Source organism: Ceratotherium simum, chromosome 18, assembly GCF_057802395.1.
Source record: "Ceratotherium simum simum isolate JZ-2026a chromosome 18, ASM5780239v1, whole genome shotgun sequence".
Taxonomy (NCBI): domain Eukaryota; kingdom Metazoa; phylum Chordata; class Mammalia; order Perissodactyla; family Rhinocerotidae; genus Ceratotherium; species Ceratotherium simum.
The window spans coordinates 9,347,639-9,367,154 of NC_141917.1; the positions used below are offsets into that span (position 1 = coordinate 9,347,639).

The following is a 19,516-nucleotide window of genomic DNA, read 5'->3' on the forward strand; positions in this document are numbered from 1 at the left end:
CTAAGCCTAAAATGATGTTTAATAAATAGATTTGAAGCATGGATAATTAAAAGATATGTATCAGACATTTTTTCATCGATATGTAAATTGTGAGTGAAGACCAAAACAGAAATCTATTTCCCCGCTGATTAAAAACAATTCATAAGGATGAATGAGTTTGGTTTTCTCACAAAATGACTTTTCAAAAAGAAAAGCTTTTGTCAATTTTGAGCTTTGCTATTAGCAGCACTTATGATATTGAGCATAAAGGCCCTCATTTCATTTCACAATGGCATAATTTGGAAATTATTAAGAACAGCTCTTTCTCAATATTTTTTAATCATGAGTCAACTAAAAACATCACCGTCGGTTTCTCCAGTGGATCCTTCCTGAATCTCCTCACATGAAACACATTTTAAACCACCTTTAGCTCTTGAGTTTTAGCTCCATTAAATTCTTGTCAGCACATTCTTTTTTTTTTCATGGAAATAGACGATTACATGTTTTGAACTCTACTACCAACATAGAAAAAAACTAAGATGGAAAACTCATACCACTATTCAACAAATAACTTGTAGAGTCTCTAAACGCAGTTTCCCTTCAATGCACAGAAGTATGAGAAGGTGTATTTCAGCAAAGAAATGTTCAGGATCTGAGGGGAAGTGGAGCTTATTGGAGGCAGTAATATTTCATTGAGTTTCTGGAGCCACTGATTCAGAACAACCAGCTCCTTTCTAATTTATAGCGTGTTCTTTACGTCCAGCTGCCTGTTTAGCTGAAAGATCCTGTCCTGGGAGAGAATTCATTTGGCTCTTGGAGGAGTCCAAGGAGGACTGGGGTGCTGGGATATGAATTTCAAGCAAGACAAAATGGAACCCAAAAACTTTTTAGATGAAGGGCTTGTACTAACGTGCAAAATACTTAGAAAAGGATATAATTAATCTAGAACGCTCCTCTAACAGTTAATTTTCCAATCTCTGTTTCAATTTAAAAATACTTCCTCTTAGGGAACAGGAAAATCTTGAAAGAAAAATATATAGGTTATACTTTATAAACTTAAAGTGCAAAGTAATGAATGCTTACGGGAAATAGGAAGGCCTTGGGGAAATCTAGAAATAGGCTATAACTTAGTAGAGCCAGTTATTAAATATTTACTTTTTCCTATTGGCTTAGAAAAAGACAAATTTTCCCTCTGCCAAGGTGGGTCTCACTCCCTCTGATATGAGCCTCTGCCTGCAGCCCCACACCCACACCCCAAGACTGAGAGGCTGGGCTTGAAGGCAGCAATGACTTTGGCTCCCTCTCCCCTTCCATGCAGGTAGCCAACACGCTGCAACAGGTGCTTGGAGCAGTTGTTGATGGAAGCCCATGCTCCCTCCCCCAGCCCTGTTTATGCTTTCTGAGTCCCTACTGACATCAATGCCTAAGCTATCCTCCTTGTGTGTCAATGATGTTCTCTACCCCTATTTATTAACTTAAATCTATCGTGGGATCACCAATTGTTTAAACTACCCACATTTGCTGGTCTGGTAACAACAAAACAACAACTTCTGGGAGATACTGTTAAAGAATTTTCCCCTCCTAACCAAAAAAGAAAAGTTATGCATCCTTTATTTAGCAGCACTTGGAAATAAGGTATAGAATCTAAATTTCTAGATGTGACATTTTTCTCTAAGGTTTTATTTTTAAACTATTTTGGGAATGAAGATTCCTTTGATGTGTTTGACGTAAATTCCTGCCGGCTTCAGGAGAGTCTGCTGAACGTATGCCCAGCCTCTTCCTCATGATCTATGATCAACATGAGGAACATCAGCCCTTTCACCCTCTGCAGTAACTCAGCGAGAGTCTTGGGCTAGTTAACCCGAGTCAGGCTTTGGGTCTTCTACTCAATGTTCCTGGGCTGCAATACTTTTCAATTTCCTGATTTTTTTCTGTCTCTCTCCTCTCCACAATTACTTCAATTACCTGTTGACATTTTTTGAGCCTTTTTTTTTTTTTGGCAAAAGCCCTCAGTTCATTAATTTTTAGTCCATTGTACAATATGGAAGCTCAGGAAAACAAGCTTCTTTTCTTTTCTATAAGATGTTCTAGGGTAAGGCCTGATGAGTGTGGCTCTATCCAGTCCAGCAGTTCATGGCTCTTAAGTGTATATTCAGAGGACACTTAGTGACCCCTTTCTTCTGCTTCTTCATCGATTCTCTTATTGCAGTTGTGTTTCAGTTACTCAGACTGTTGGACAAGTGCCCTCCATATCCATGATGCATCTTGTTATGACCAAATACTGTGTCTTTGGGCTCAGGGCCCGTGTGTAGCTCATGAGCCAAGACGGCAAAGCAATCCTTACCTTTTTGTAGAGACTCCTCAGATCTCGGTACTGCCACATGCTGTTTAGGACCTGAGATGCGGCCTTGACCACTTTTGGAGAGTGTCTGAAAAAGAAAAGACAGGACATTCAAGAGGGTGAGCGGGGCAGCTGGGCTTCAAATTGACACTGACTTGGCAGGAAAACAGCAAGAATAAACATCCTCATGGGGTTTCTAGCTCTTTTCCTCTCAGCCCGGGGAGTGCAAGGGATGGTTCTACCAGTCTCTAACCTCGTTCTCATCAACACACCCATGAGGGTGACAGACAGGAACGCGTCCCATTTTGGCAAAGAATTTTCAAAATGCAAACCAAAGAGCAGTGCATTGAGTCAGAATGCATATTTAACGTTTGACTACAAAATAGGACAGAAAGAAGACAAAAATAGCAATTAAGAAGGGCCAGATTCAGGGTTTTTAATGGTAGTGTTGTGCAACACCTGTGTAGTGAGAAGAAAAAATATATTCATTTTCTCAACTGAAGCATGAGAGCATATACCGTGCTGGCTCTGCGTGCCTGCGTGCTTACAGGGAGCTGCTCTCTGCTTGCTGCTGGTGCCAAGCTCAAGAGACTGGCAGTGAAGGCAGACGTGTGCACACACTGGCACACACACTCTCTTACATTTATATAGAGGAATGAATAAGCATCTATAAATAAAGTCCTTCATACAATTAAAGTCCCATCCTCTGGACCATAGTGAGAAACTAAGGTCACATAAACCTTTGGACTAGTGGTTTTTAACATTTTTTTGAGTCATGGCTTTGAAATCCCTATGAAACAATAGCTCCATATTTTGCCTTGTGGTTCAGCGCCAAGCTGCATATCAAAACAGACACCAGGTCAATAAATCCGTGTTGTTTAATTCAATCAAATTCTTGGAAGTCACTTTGACTAGTGGTGAGGGAAAATATTAACTACCTGCAGATCCTTTGTTTCAACGGGCTGGTTCCACAGCCGGCTGCACAACTCCAGTGGCTGCCACCGATACTGTGCCTAACTCAGCGGCTGGCACGCTTTTTCTATAAAGGGGCAGGTAATAAATATTCTTGGCTTTGGGCCATATGGTCTCCATCGTAGCCACTCAACTCTGTCAATTGTAGGATGAGAGGGGTCATACATAATACATAAACGAATGGCTGTGGCTGTGTTCCAATCAAATGTTATTCACAAAAGCAGGGAGCAGGTGGGATTTGGCCGGTGGCTGTAGTTTGCTGAGCCCTGGTCTATGGGAATGGTGACTCCTGGAGCTGTGCAGGACATAACGATTCACGAAGATGCCAATGTGAAGTCCACGCCTGAAGCTGACCGGTGGTGCAGTGGCCCATAGATCCCCTAAGAGAACATCTGAATTGAGACCAAAAATGCTTTTGAAGTAAAATGGCCTTTGAAATAGAAAGTGACAGATGGTTAGATGAGATCAGGTTGAGGCTGAATTTGAGAGACAGAGTAAATGAATGTTTCAAGAGCACGCATTTTGTAATGAAATTATGGGATGCTAATACATGGTCAATTAGATGTCAGCTATTTCCTGGGTCTTCATGTTTGCAATTTAGACCAACTAAGTTTAAGGTTTCTTCATCCGTTTATTTACTGGTAACAGTAATAGTCACTTCCTATTATTATTACTGAGATGGAATTCAATTTGTGTTTGAAATCTATTAGTTATATCATGTACTTCTAAAAGAAGTGTGAAAGATGAGCTATATTTAAGCAACATACATATTTTCTTTTTCTAAAATAGGCAGTTGCTAAATAATTTCACAATTTATGTTAGCATCATGCCTAAATGTAATATTACATTTCTTTGACTTAAAGACAGAATTTTAGATCTTTACATGGATATAGATCAGGTACATTTTATTCTTATATAATCAATGCTGAACAAAGATTAAGTGCTATGTTTTGCTGTATTTTATCATTGTTAGCTAGATATATGGCCATGGCAATAGTCAAGCAACTCTAGAGTACATATATTAATATTCAGGTAGTGACAATGTAGTTGAAACATATTTAGTAAGCAAAAGTTCCTCTGACACACTGTAATTTTTTGTTTCTACTTCTGGCTTAGTTACAAAATAGAAAGAGACTGTGAATGTGTAATGAGTAGCAGGTTTGAACGTCTCAATTAAAATGCCAATACATCACAGTGTTATAATAACATGTGAAGGTCAAAGAAACATTGCTTTCTTTTTAGACTTTAATTTTGATCCATACACTAGACTGGTACCATAGCAACTTCTATTTGAAAAACTATAACTATTGATTGAAGGACTTGAACAATTGAGGTTTCTAATGTGACCAGTCATTATAACCTAAGCCACAATACACTGTTCCTTACTGACAAGTAACAGTTGAGACTGTTAATGGCTTTTCTGTCTTCTGACAAAATACAGTGACACATTCAACACTATTTTCTATATAACTGTTAAAATTAGAAAAAAACCCAAACAAACTTTTGAAACAGATGGACGTGACAGAATGACCATAATGGATGTTTAAAATGATGTGATGTGAAAAGACTTATATAAGTTATCAAGACTTCAAAATGGTAAGTATAAGACTCCTATAAGAGTCATTAATGATTACACAATGTCTGATCTTCACTGGAGTTGTCAAATTAGGGATGGCTGAAGATTTCAGTTGGTGCAATTCATTTTGGGTGTTCAGCACAGCCATTCCATTCAGCAGGACCACAGAACATCAGTCCCAGTGGTTGTGTTAGCAAGACACGGTGAATTATACAATTCAAACAGACTGTGAATGGTAACTTGACAGTCTGACCAATTAATAATATGGCATATTTAAGCTTATGCATATTTAGATGTATACATATATAAAATGTATAAATACATAAAATGGAGAATCATAGCTAGGCACATTTTTCCATCTGTGTTTTCCCATGCTACCTCATATTTAAAAATCAGATTTGAACTAAACTTATTTCTGTAAATACTTTTTTAAGGACAATTTAGGGAGGGCAGATTTGCAAGCATTACATAAATTAACCAGAGTGAATTGATATTCCTCCATTTTCCAATTATTAAATCATCCCTAATTCCAAAAATTCTATTTTTAATAAAGAATTTCTATTTATTAAAACATGTCTAGAAGGCCATGGGAATCCCAGTGCCTACTGTTATAATAGAATTGAGTGATAAATGGCAAGTTTATTGCTAAGATTCAAAGCAATTCTCCTAGATTCATTTTGTTTTAAAAGCAGTGAGAAGCATAACCAAATTGAAGTGTAGGTGGCAGATGAGTATATCTATAGTTATAAAAACCTCGTTTTGATCCTCGAATTAGTCACTATATAAAAAAGAAATAAACTACATGAAAGAATGGATGAGACAGACTAAGCAGGAGAACTATAACTGGGAGGATGCTTGACTCAACCCAATTCAACACATTGTATTAAACAGGTAAATCCAGACCTTTACATTAGAAAAAAAGATAAAGGAACTATGAGATGAAAACAAGTGATTATTCCTCAAAGAAATTTTCAATCAAATTAGAGGACATTTATGAGATCATTTGCAGTGAAAGAAACTTCCCATTAACAATAATCAAGATCGGATCAGACCTAACAGGACCATTTTCTGGATTGGCAAAGTAAATGTATACTATTTCAAAGATGGCTTCCTTAAACGATTTTTTAACTGGTTTGGCCAAATAATTTTCTTTGACCATAGGACTGATAAGAGCATCTTTTCTCTTGAAGGCCCATTTACTGATGCTTATTGCTATAAGGATGCTCACACAGTTGGAAGGAATGAATATAGGCCAAACTACCCCCAAAGTTCTCTAGTCTTACAATTTAGAAAAAATACTTGAATCTTTGAATGTCTCCTGGTTATAGACAAATATGCCAGAGTGTTTTTGTGAGCTATGGTTTTACTCTGTGTGTATGTGTATTTGCTTAAAAAAGCATTAACATATTAAGCTCATAATGCTTAAAACAGGTAAGCATTTCAATGAGAGAGTCCAAGGGTCTACTGAAGCTGTATGAAGAAGAAAACCATGTGGCTTTCTGCCTATGTAGAATAGCACTTTATTGTAAGTACAGTAAAATAAGGTATAATTCAAGCCAACCATCCACATTGCAGAATAATTACCTGAGTCCAACAGGGCTTCTCTACTTGATGTAGGAAAGTATTCAAATCCTAATACTGAATTCTTGATTGAACCTATTTGGAGGTCTCAGGGTGCTTAAACAGAAAACCTGAAACTTCTTTTATAATACAATGGTAATATCCTGAATTAAATGAAATAATGAGAGAATTTCCAAAATGTCTCCAAGTGCATCCCTCACAGCCTTTAATAACAAAAGAAAAATTATTTAGCATTTAGATGTAAAGGAATGGGGGAGGGCAGAGAATGAAAAGTCAAGAAGCAGACCTTTCATAACAAAAGGTTTACCCTTTTAATCTTATTTGATTACATTGAGGGACTTCCAGGAGGAGAAATTTAATTAAGGTTAGTGAGTGTTTCTGTAAAACTCACAGCTCGCTGATACACTGACACTCTGGCTTGTGAAGATATTTTTCGGTTGCACACAGTAAGATACCATTGATTCTTAAATCAAACTGGGGACATTCCTATCTGTGGTGGTGCAGTTGCTTTCACACGGAGCCTCCTCTCTTTTTATTCCATTCACATAAAAGCTTTCCTTCCTCGCCACCATCTTGTCTGCTGGGAAATTTCTATTCGTCCTTTAAGATTTGGTTATCATTTCTTTCAGGGAGTCCATTATGACAGCCCCTGTCTTAGTTTCAGATTGGAAAGTACAGGCATAGTGACTTGTTAAATTAAATAATTTGCCCCAAATCCACAGCTAGTAAGGGAGGGTGCTGGATTAGCACTGAGTTCACTCTGGCTCTATCACACTCTATTTTCTCCCCCATCCTCCCTGCACAATGACTTGCTAGGCAGCGTGGAAGAGGCACAGAGAAAAGGATGTGACTACATCATCAACACTTGGACGTGCAGCCACAGAGGAATGACCACAAAATACCTGACTGTATCCAGGTGAAGCTGACTGTCTCTTCCCTGTTGGAGGAACACACTAGTGTACGCACGCTGGATTGTCAAGTTTATCTTACCAATATCAAGGTAGTCACCAAGTCATGAGTTAGTCATCAAATTGAAATTCCCAGTAACATCAGCTTTCATTATGGGGTAGGAAGACTGGAAACCATTTGCTGTTTCCTTGCTCTTTCCTTCTCTTGATTATCAGAGACAGATGCAGTGACATTCAACCGTGCTACCCATCGCCAGGGGTGAAGGGCACACTTAGAACAGATTCTACCAACACCAGTTCTACGTTGATACCAAGTCATCATCTGACTTACTTATCTCCTTTGCTTTTGGAGATGCCAACCAACTTCTCGATGCCGCCAGCATCTCGTAAGGCCTTGGCGTTCTCCATGTTCTTGGTGATCACTTCATGCAGGGTGCAGCAGACGGCTGTCACCGTGTCATCCGACATGGCCTTGCTGGCTGTGTTGTTGCTGTTGTTCCCGCCTGGAAGCCTGTGGACGAGGTCTCGCATGGCATATTTGCCTTTGGAAAAGAAAATGAAAGAAAGAGTCAAAATGAGGCCAAAATGGAGGAATAAAGCAGAGGAGATGTAGGGCAGGGGAGAAAAAGCAAACACAAGAGGCCACATTAATGCAATGTTGTCTGTTTCCCATCACTGAATAGCCTTTATTGGGTAATTCTGAACATATATACAGAGAAAACAGTATGTCATCATGGCGAATGCATAGACTTGGATGCTACATGGATGTGGAAGTGAATCTCTGGGCAAGTTATGTCATGCCTCTAAGCCTTAGCCTTTTTAATCCATAAAGCAAGAACAATAATGGTACCTATCTAACAAGTTGCTGTAAAGATTAAATGAGTAACTGTGTGAAAAGCATTTAACATACGAGGATTCCCGAGGATGTAGGATTCAATAGATGTTAGCTATCAGTGGATTCCTGCTTAGTATTCACAGAAGTCAAGAAAACATGGTAATGGTAATTCTAACGTAACCTCAAAAATGCCTTGCCAGGAGCTATGTTGGGACCCGTATTGTTTAACAAGTTAGAGTCAAACCACAAATATGTGGAGAACATGATCATATAGATGACTTCTGAGTTCTGGCCCCTGTAAAGCAAAGAGAAACATTTAAAGCAGGAGAGAGAAGCTTTACGAACAATATATAACTAGGTGTCCTTTGAACTAGGGTAAATGGATGATCTGCTTGTCTCTGATGGGATTTTATTGTATGGTTCTACCATATAACACTTACTAATTTGACATATTTGTCTTTGTGTAAAAAAAGTAAAATCCAACTTTGCTCCCTAATTCCCTTTATCATTATTAATCTTGCTACTCCCAATGATAAAGCTACTTATAATGACATCTTTATGGAGTCCTTTTAGTTTACAAAGCACTTCAGGCATTACCAATAACCCTGCAGGACAATTAATTCATCCCACCTGCAGCTTTCGAGTCTGTTCCATTAATTTACTCTGGAACTAAGTAAATGAGAGCCTGTAGCAAACTTGGCTGTTCTTAAATTCTTCGGATGGAACTGGCATGTGTCCAAAGTTACATCCCTTCCTTGTGTCCCATCCGCCAATTAGATATATTTAGCTAGCTCCCAAAAGCCATATGAAATATTTTTCCTCCACACAAGTCTCTAAAGTATAGCCTCTTTGGCTGTTTAATTATCTAGTGCTTGGTGCCTGGGGGTAGAAAAAGGAACCCCCTGGGAAGAGGTGATGATATCTTAATTCCAGACAGTAATAAATAAAACATAGACCCTGGTAATTTTGGTATCTGCTCTTATCCTATGTTTATGTGGCTTATTTTAGCTTGGACAAAAAAATGCTGATGTCTAAATTACTGAAATAGGAAAGTGTCTTCATCACTTGATGGCAGCTGAAAATGTTTGATAAAAATGGTTTGCCTGAGAACCCCCAAATGTAGCATATTTATTTTCTAATGACAGCACTTAAAATAGAAGAAGATCCTTTGTACATGGGTAGTCCTCTGAGCAACTTGCTTTATTTATTTATCATTAAATTGCTCTCAACTCTAGCTAAGAGTTTACTTTTGTTGAGATCAGGACGCTGGTGATTTTATCAGTTCACTAACCCCCCAAAACCATTGTAAGACAAACTTGAGTTCCATAGAAGAGAGAAGATGGACTTTTCTTATAAGGTAAGTGATGGAGGAAGGAAACAAAACTATTTCAATCATTGTGCCTACAGGGACATTCACACTCCTGATCCCGTACGAAAGATTGATTTTGTGACCTTGGACAGCGTCAAGGTTGAAAGCAAAAACGAGGAGAGGGGGAAGATTTGGCGGCAGCATTTTTTAGTTTTTGTAATCATCATTTTAAAAATTATGACAGACAAATTTGAAGATTTGGTCTCTTTCTGCATGGCTTCCCAACCCATGAGCCCTGAGTGAGATACAGGATGTCCCCACAGGTTGCAGGAACAACCACGTCTCCCGGGAGCAGCCTCTTCGACTTGCCCCAGTGTGCTACAAAAGTATCATTTTCCATGTGCTCCACGGGGTGGAAAAGAGCAGGAGTCACTGCCATATATAACCTACAACAACCTGTTGAGGAAAGTCATTGGAATAATTTTATTTTATTTCTAATATTTCCAATATAGTTCACTGACATTTTAGTAAGCAAGTGGGGATTTTTCATGTAGTCTATTTATCAGCCTATTTGGAGGGATACATTTTAGTCAATATTTTTGACCATCCAAGTGGAAAAACAAATCAAGTAAAAGTATTCCATAGAGCAGAAGACCTGTGGGCAAAGTGTGTTAATTCTATTAAGGGTATACAATTGTTTTAGCCTTTGATTATGTTGCTGAGAAAAGCTGCCTTCTCACACTGGAACTTGAATCCTATCTTCACGTGATATTTGAGTTGCAAGAATAGATTTTTAGGTCTTTCTTGTGTTTAGAAACTTTGAGGCTAATTGGGGGGTAAAAACAAAATATGGAACATAGAATAATTACAGCCACAAGCAACCTCATGTTGGATGCTAATAACAGAAGTTCAGGGGCCGGCCCCGTGGCTTAGCGGTTAAGTGTGCGCGCTCCGTTACTGGCGGCCCGAGTTCGGATCCCGGGCGCGCACCGATGCACCGCTTCTCCGGCCATGCTGAGGCTGCGTCCCACATACAGCAACTAGAAGGATGTGTAACTATGACATACAACTATCTACTGGGGCTTTGGGGAAAAAACAAAAACAAAAACAAAAAAACCAGAAGTTCAGGGAAGAGAGAAATCTGATTAGACTGGGGTTGTAATGGAAGGCTTGATATGGGAAGTAGACATTTAGGATTTGTTCTATAGGTAAGGGGAACCTAAAATCAAGCTGATATTTTACAAAGAGAATTCTGGGGCATCAAGAAGAAGGAAGGTTTCAGAATAGTAAGATTGAAGGTGGGAGAAACACATAGTCTTTTTCTTGACAATAAAGCGCTCTCTCTCTGAACTTCTAATTATAAGCATTACAACTCAAGGTAGCTTGTGCCTATAATTGTTCTATGTTCCATATTTTCTTTTTTCCCTAAGTTTCTAAACAATAAAAAGAACAAAAAAGCTATTCTTGCTGCCCAATAAGAGGACTCTTGGCACCCCCCCCCCTCAGGTTTTTGAGTCCTTGAGGTCTGAGATTTCTTCGGAGACGAAAAGAGTTAACCTCCTTTTGGAGGAAATTCTCTTTTTGTGTCACAGTGGTGATGACAAAAAGTTGCAAGGTGGGTGGGTCAAACTTTAATTTTCACAGCCTAACATCATCAAGGCGATCAAATTGTTTTTTTGTTTTCTTTTGTTTTCAGAGAAAGAAATAGATGGAGGTAGGGTTCTTCTTGGGCTAAGGAGTGGAGTGGCTGGACCACCAGGTGGACGCTGTCTCTTTAGGAACGTGGAGGAGGAACAAGTTGGAGGTTCTGCACGGGCCCAGGGACAGCAAGGGCACCTGGAGCTCAGCAGTGCCCCTGTGGTGCATTGGGACACTACGTGGATGCAGGAGAGATCGTAAGAACACTCACTCTGCAGCTGAGCCTGGCATGAGGTAGAGGAGCTTCCTGTCTTAGAATAAACAGCTGAGGCTCGCAAAAGGGACTGTGGCACCAGCAACCACTGCAGACTGCAGACTGCTCCTCCTTCTGATGCTGGCCCTGATACCAGTTCCCCTACATTAAGCCCAGCATATATGGGTTAAAACCAAAGGCACTCATCCTCTATCCCTGTTTCTCTAAGTTACATTCATATGAAAATATCAGTTTTTTAAACCTTTGTACCCCTGAACTTCACAAGGCAGGTAGAAGTTCCAAATTGTTAAAAGCCCAGGTGGCCTCAAGCTGGGCTCACACTGAAGTTTTGGCTAATGATCAGTTCTTGAGGTTTGTTACAGGAAAATTGATATTAAGAAGCTAAAGCTTCTCAGACCTCAACTCCTTGGCTTCCCGGCGCCTGAATCCACCATCTACCAGGGAGACAAAGACGGTTGAAGGACACCCAACTGCAATTCCCTTATCTCGCCATCCTCCTCCCTGCCAGCAGCCTCACGAGGCCAAACGTAGGCTGATGAGAAAGTGCTGACCAGCAAGGCCACAGGCTCCCCCTCCCTATAAGCAGCCACATTTCTCACAACCTTTTTTGTTTTGTTTTGTTTTCTAACGAGCTTTTATTTTATTTTATTTTTTATTATTTTTTTATTTTTTGTTTATTGCGGTAACATTGGTTTATAACATTGTATAAATTTCAGAACCTTTAAAATCCTTGCCTCCCATCTTTCAGGGAGACGGGACAAAACTTTGACATCATCTCCCAGCAGACGGCACCCGAAATAAAAACTCTTTCCTTGCCATAAGCCAGGTGTTCTAGTTTTATTTGGTCCCTCTTGTGTGGTGGGTAAAGAACCCGGGTATGTGTCCATGTCTCCGGTAAAACTTTCTCTAGATTTCATTTGGTTTAAAAGTAAGTAAATGCTATGACACTGAAATGTCAGACAGCAATTCACAGAGCAATTCATGCTGATGATACCACTTAGCAGGCAACAGTAATACTTCAGGACAAAAACAACCAGGTCTTGTGACCATAAAGAGGCAGCTTTGGGGGGCTGGGTGTTAGGGACAGGAGAGCAGCCATGATGGAGATTCCTAGGGTGAAACTGACAAAGTTGGAGTCCAGTGAAATGTTGGGAGTAATGGAGGGAAAGAGGATTCAGAAATTTCTAGCTGAGACAATGTGGTGGATGGTGAAAACCAAGTGAATTTAAAAATTTAATAATAGTGACAAGTTGGATTTCTATTTTATTTTTTCACACAAAGAAAAACATGCAAAATTAGTAAACGTTATATGAGAGAGCCATAAAGCACAATCCCATCAGAAAGACAAGGTCATCAGGTTCAAAACACACCCAGATTTGTGAAAGCAAAATGGATACCTTGCCCCACCTCCATCTAAAATAGATGTGCTTCCCATTATCCACTATCATGGAATCACATGTTAAACAAGAAAAGCATATGGCTCCCTCAGATTGAAACAAAATGAAACACAACTCTGCCACCACCACCACCACCAACAAACAGGTCACTTTGTTTTGCTCAAGTTCCCAATAGAAACGAATCCTTGGGCCATTTCTTCAAAGTTACTTAGTCTCTAATGAAAATGACTTTGTCTCTGACTTTTGCAATACTGATATGAGATGACTATCGGAGGTATTATAATTGTGTACAAAAACTATCATGTTTCCATTAACGATTAAGTGTAATCTTGTAACTTTGCTACCCTTTCCTCTGTGTATGCGTGTATATCCCTTAAATACTTTTATGTAATATTTGTTGAACCAGTTTTCTAAATTCAGAATCTCTGAAAAATTGCAAGTAAAAATTATTTTCGCTTTATAATGCTTCTATGTGGGAGTCTTCTGTTTAGAGTGGTTGGGCACATGAAGGTGCCTAGATGGACTCAGGAGACCTACCAAATTCTATTGCCCAAGAAGGGCACTCCTTGCAGAGTTCTTGTACAGACAAGACCCAGTGGGAATTTCACGGTGGGGTAACAGAGCTTTGCTCTTGCTGACTGCTTCTGTTTCTGTGTTGTTTGTTTGTTTGTTTACGACTCTATTTCTATTTCTACTTCAGGACTAAGCCTATTTTTGGTATTGATTTGTGCACTACCACTTAGTTTCCCCATTGGTGGCAGCAGTATTGAGTAGTGGTTTTACGGTCTAACCACCTGTGCTCTGTAAGGTGGCAGACAACAGAGAGGTCACTTGAGTCCCTTCCTATACCAATTATGTATCTCTTTTGATCATTGATAGAGTCCTCTGTATAGCTCGTCTTTGTGATGCACCATTATAAACTCAAATCTATCAAACCAAGTTTAAAGAAAATATATTAAAAAAAAAAATGTCAGCTGGAATGGAGAGCAGCCCTGGATCAGGAACATATGACTCCTTTGTCTCTGAAGTCTTCAAACCTCTTTGGTTTCCCTGTTTCTGGAGCTGCTAAAACTGACCCGTGATTTTTCACTAAGATGCTCTAAATTTACTTCTTTTTTCCTCCATTTTTTTATTGTAGTAAAATATACATAACATAAAAATTACCATCTTATCCATTTTTAAGTGTACAGTTCAGGGATATTAAGTAAATTCATATTGTTGTGCAACTGTCGCCATCATCCATCTCCAGAACTCTTTTCGTCTTGCAAAACTGAAATTCTATTCCATTAAACAATAACTTCCCATCCGCCAACCCTAACAACAAACATTCTACTTTCTATCTCTTTGATTTTGACTACTCTAAGTACCTCATATAAGTGGAATCATACAGTATATGTCTTTATGTGACTGATTTATTTTGCTTAGCATAATGTCCTCAAGCTTCATCTATGTTGTAGCATGTATCAGAATTTCCTTTCTAAGTCTGAAATATTCCATTGTATGGATAGACCACATTTTTCTTAACCATTCGTCTGCTGGTGGACACCTGGGTTGCTTCCACATTTTAGTTATTGTGAATAATGCTACTATGAACATAAGTGTACAAAAATCCTTTCACTTTCAACCTATTTATGTCTTTGGATCTATAATGAGTCTCTTGTAGAAAGCATATAGTGGGATCATGTTCTTTTCTTTAACCTACTCTGCCAATATCTGTCTTTTGATTGAAGAATTTAATCCATTTATATTAAAAATAATTACTGATAAGGGACTTCCTTGTGTTATTTGCTATTTGTTTTCTATATACATGGTAGCTTTCCCCCCCTCATTTCCTACATTACTGTCTCTTTTGTGTTTATTTGATTTCTTGTAGTGAAACATTTGAATTCCCTTCTTATTTCCTTTTGTGTATTTTCTATAACTATTCTCTTTGTTGTTACCACAGGGATTACACTGAATATTCTAGAGTTACAACAGTCTAATTTAAATTTATACCAGCTTAACTTCAATGACATACAAAAACTCTGCTCATTTATAGCTCCATCCCTACCCATTTCAGTTATGGATATCACAAAATTACATCTTTGTATATTGTGTTTCCAAAAATATAAAATTATAATTTTTTTTTAATGCATCAGTCTCTTAAATCATGTAGAAAACAAAAAGTGGAGTTACAAAGTGTTGTTACAGTACTAGCTTTTATAATTACTCATGTATTTACCTTTACTGAGATCAAACTGCAGGATTATCTTTACTTGGAGGGCAGGTCTAGTAATAACAAAGTCCCTCAGCTTTTGTTTACCTGGGAATGTCTTAATTTCTTCTTCACTTTTAAAGGACAGTTTGGCCAAATACAGGATTCTTGGATGACAGATTTTTTCTTTTAGCACTTTGAAAATACAGCCCATTGCTTTATGATCTCCGAAGTTTTTGATGAGAAATCTGCTCATAATCTTATTGAGGATCCCTTTTATTTGATGAGTCACTTTTCTTTTTCTGCTTTCAAGATTCTCTTTGTCTTTGGACAGTTTGGTTATGTGTGTCTCAGTGTGGGTCTCTCTGCTTTATCCTACTTGGAGTTTGTTGAGCTTCTTGGATGTTTATATTCACGCTTTTATCAAATTTGGGAAGTCTTCAGGCATTATTTCCTCAAATAATCTCTGCCCCCTTCTCTCTCTCTTCTCCTTCTGGGGCTTCCACTATGTGTATGTTGGTCCACCTACCAATGACCAACAGATCCCTTAGGCTCTGTGCATTTTTCTTCAGTCTTTTCCTTTTCTGTTCCATGGACTTGATAATTTCAATTGCTCTGTTTTCAAGTTCACTGATTATTCTGCTTGCTCAAATCTGCCTTTGAATCTCTCTAGTGAATTTTTCATTTTAATTACTGTAATTTTCTTTTTTGTTTCCATTTATGTTATCTATCTCTTTAATGATATTTCCATTTTATTCATACATCATTTGCTTTTTTCCACATCTTCTTTTAGTTCTTTAGCATCTTTAAGACAATTGATTAAAGTCTTTGTCTAGTAGGTTTGCCATCTGATCTTTCTCAGGGACAGTTTTTGTTGGTTTATTTATTTCCTTTGAATGGGCCATACTTCCCTGTTTCTTTGTATTCCTTGTGATTTTTGTTGCTGTTGAAAATTGGACATTGGAATCTTACAATGTAGTAACCCTGGAAATCAGATTCTTCCCCTTCCCCAGGTTTGCTATTTTTCATTTTTTATTGTGGCAGGACATCTCTGTGCTGAAGATCATCCTGAGGCGTAAACTTAAGGTCTTCTTGGGTCTTTTCTGAACTTGTGCCTTTCCCTGGGCATGCATAGTGACATTCTAATTTCCTCCATATATGCATTTGCTTTTGCATGTCCTAGTCTTTAATGTCTGGCTTCCAAAGGGGGAAAAAGAGAAAAATGAAGGGGGAGTGAAGGGCACCAACCCTTTAAGTCCCCTGGAAGTCACTTCAGCTGGAGTGGGAGTGGCTTGCAACAATAAGAGGTATGCAAAAATGGCTGCCTCTGTGTCTGCAACTCCAGGATCAGTAGCAGCAATCAGAACACAGATCTCCAATATTTGGAGGACAGAGTCCTTATTGCCCCTCCTGGTTCCCACCAACTGCATGCAAGCTGCTCCATGAACACATGCATAGCTGCCTGTCAAGAGGCTGGGGGTAAGGGATGGGTAGGTGCTACCGTGCTAAGAGCTAAAATAACCAAAATTAACCATAATTTGCCATTAAAGCTCTCCCCTGAAAGTTGCAAGCCTTCATTAGACTCCAGAGTTCCAAAATAGTTACATCAGACAGATTCTGCCAATGCTATTGCTGTCTCTGTGAGGGGACAGTTTCCTACCCATCATCTTCCCCAAATCCTCTCCCCACTCTGAATTTACTTTGATCAGTGGTTGAAGACATAAAAGTGAGGTGCTGATTTCCTTGTGATCGTGTGTCTATAGGTGAATGTGAAAACAGCCTTTCCTTCCTTTGCCAAAAGAAGGTCATTAGTCTTTACAAACGGTCAGCAGTACAATGCTCTGTTGGTCATCATAGCTCTTTCTGTAATGTGCCTAGAACCTTTTCTCTTTCCTTTGTCTTTTGGGAAATGTTAGGAGCTGAATGTATCATAAATATCTGCAATTGTGGACACTTTAAAGACATCTAATATAAACCGACAGTTTATCATGCAAGGAATGAGAGCATATGCAAAAAAGTCTATATTTTGAAACTAGTTTATGTGGCTTACAGACCAAAGAGGTGAAGCCTTCGAGATGGTATTGTTTGGTTATTGAAGAAGTCTGGATGCTTGTTTACATGGGAAAGTTCTGAACCAAGCTGCAGTTATTTCTTGTCTTTAGGCACTGAGGACTTATACTCATATCTTGTGTCCCCTGATAACTCTTTTTGAAATTGCCTTCTCTAAATCTATACCCCATCGTCAAACTAATAAAACGTAAAAAATTGTCTTTTACATCAAAACCATCTTTGGGGTTTCCAGATTGCTACTGGGTAACATCAAAGAGTTTTCTTCCTCACCTTATGAAATAAGGGATGCTAGAAATAATTAGGTATGCTTGGCATTCTGCAGGCTTTTATTTGGTTTAACACTATCGTGAAAGCTGTCCTGTTTACCCAATATAAAAAGACCTGGCAAAGGAAAAAAAGAGAACCTCTACTTAATCAAGACAAGTAATATGATTAGGCTTCAGCAGTTACGAACCTTTCAGTTTGGTTAGAAGCATGCTTCCTGCGGAAATTAATTAAAAAAACCTTAACTAGGGGCCGGCCCCGTGGCTTGGTGGTTAAGTGAGCGCGCTCCACTGCTGGCGACCCGGGTTCGGATCCCGGGCTCGCACCGACGCGCTGCTTCTCTGGCCATGCTGAGGCCGCGTCCCACATACAGCAACTAGAAGGATGTGCAGCTATGACACACAACTATCTACTGGGGCTTTGGGGGAAAAAATAAATAAATAAAATCTTTAAAAAAAAAACCTTAACTAAATTGGAGTCAGAACAGCCTGTAGGGGGAGCTCTCACACCCTATCATACATCATCAATTACTCCAAACAGGAAGAGACTTATGCTTGCAACTTGGACAGGAAGTAAAACTACTTTACCACTGAGGGAAGATTTCTCTCCCCACCCAGCAACAGGCCAGCCAATGAGAAATGCTGCAGTTCAGCCAATGAGAAGCCTTTGCCACCCTGAACTGTTACTTTCCCCCAATGGACTTTCCTTTAGAAGAGCCCCTTCATATTCCTCTATAAAAGTAAGCTCCCCTCCTTTGTTTTCTGGATTTGCCTATGGTTTGCCATAGCATGCACATGCTGAATTGCAATTCTTTTGGCTATTCCTGAATAAACTCATTTTGAGGGTAAAATAATAGGCGAATTTGCTTTTTAAGTTGACTTCTCTTTCATGTAAAGGAATGGCACAATGATGGTCAACAAGTTTTTAAAAGAAAAATTCTGTTTCTAGGTTTAAGAGCCCTTTCAGTTGGTGGTAATCCTAACACACTCTATGTGGTAAATGAAAAGATCCTGGAGATTTTTAGTGCCCTCACTGTCCATACCATGTACTTACTTTCATGGCAGTCACTGACTAACTCCTTATAAAACTAAATTTATCTCAATTTTGATATTACTGGTTGTGGTGAGTAAATAAGCAGAGCTATTCAGCCTTATCATCAACAGGTGGTTTCTGATTTTCTCTCAAACTCGCTTAAAGACCCCTGCCAGAGACACAGATCAGTAATCGGGTCTGTTGAAAGAAACATCAAAATAGCCTGATTAAAGAACCCTAACAGGTACTCTTAACAGTTGTCACAAGGAAAATAGGCTCTTGGTTATAGGCACCCTGTAAAGGTGATATCATCACAAATGAACATCTCTCAGACTACCAAGGGACTGAGTCAGGATTTCCAGACCTCATTCACTTTGAGAAACTGGACTGCTAAGTAATCCAAGATCAACAGAACAAGGATTAAATACCTAGACTAAATGAAACAAATTTAATTGTGGTTAACATTCTATTTTGAATTGGGTGTGTTATAAAAGCGTTTTCTTTCTACTTCCTCTGTCTTTAATGCCTGATTCAACAGGTTATGTTTATAAACACTAGAATGAAACCTTCTATAAGTAGAATCTTGTTCTAGCTAATCCTTCAGAATTCAGAAAAAAGAACTTGAAAATTCTTAAAATAGATAAGATTAACTATCAGGAAAATAATAATAATAATAATCCTGTAATTATAACAGTATATTTTGATTGGTCTTATTTATACAACTTAAACAATAGTTAAATAATATTAAAAAATGCCTTGACTAATCTGCTTACTTTCTTTGACCATAGGTTTTCATAGATTGAACTAGAATGCGTCCTTCTTTCTAGTAGAACATAATTGAAAAAGTCAAATCTTTATCTATGACCATGCCAGAGATGTCACGTTTAAAGGCAAATATAATTTAATTAGGCATGACATACACATTAAAAAACAAGTGCATTTCATATGTAGAATTGATGTCTACAGCATCCTCCCAGGACACTGGCTTGGCTCGTGCTGTATGGCTTCAGGAATCCCAGGCCTACAGGTAGCATGGCCAGGAGCACTGAAAAGTTGGAGCTCAGAGAGATGGAATAATCCTTGAGTTAGAGGTAATGGACGTGGAGCCTGGCAGAAATGACTCCGACAGTCCTGGGTTACTGATCC

General features: G+C 38.8%; 1 protein-coding gene across 12 annotated transcripts in view; it reads right to left on the minus strand.

Moving 5' to 3' along the window:
* The window catches only part of CTNND2 (catenin delta 2), an 879,093-nt gene that overhangs the window by 38,290 nt on the left and 821,287 nt on the right, over positions 1-19,516 (minus strand). For all 12 annotated transcript variants that reach the window (XM_087443138.1, XM_087443127.1, XM_087443130.1 and 9 more), the window contains 2 exons: positions 7,689-7,899; positions 2,324-2,408 (listed from right to left, as the gene is read on the minus strand). In XM_087443138.1, the coding sequence (XP_087299264.1) occupies positions 2,324-2,408; positions 7,689-7,899 (296 nt within the window). The remainder of the gene's footprint in view (positions 1-2,323; positions 2,409-7,688; positions 7,900-19,516) is intronic.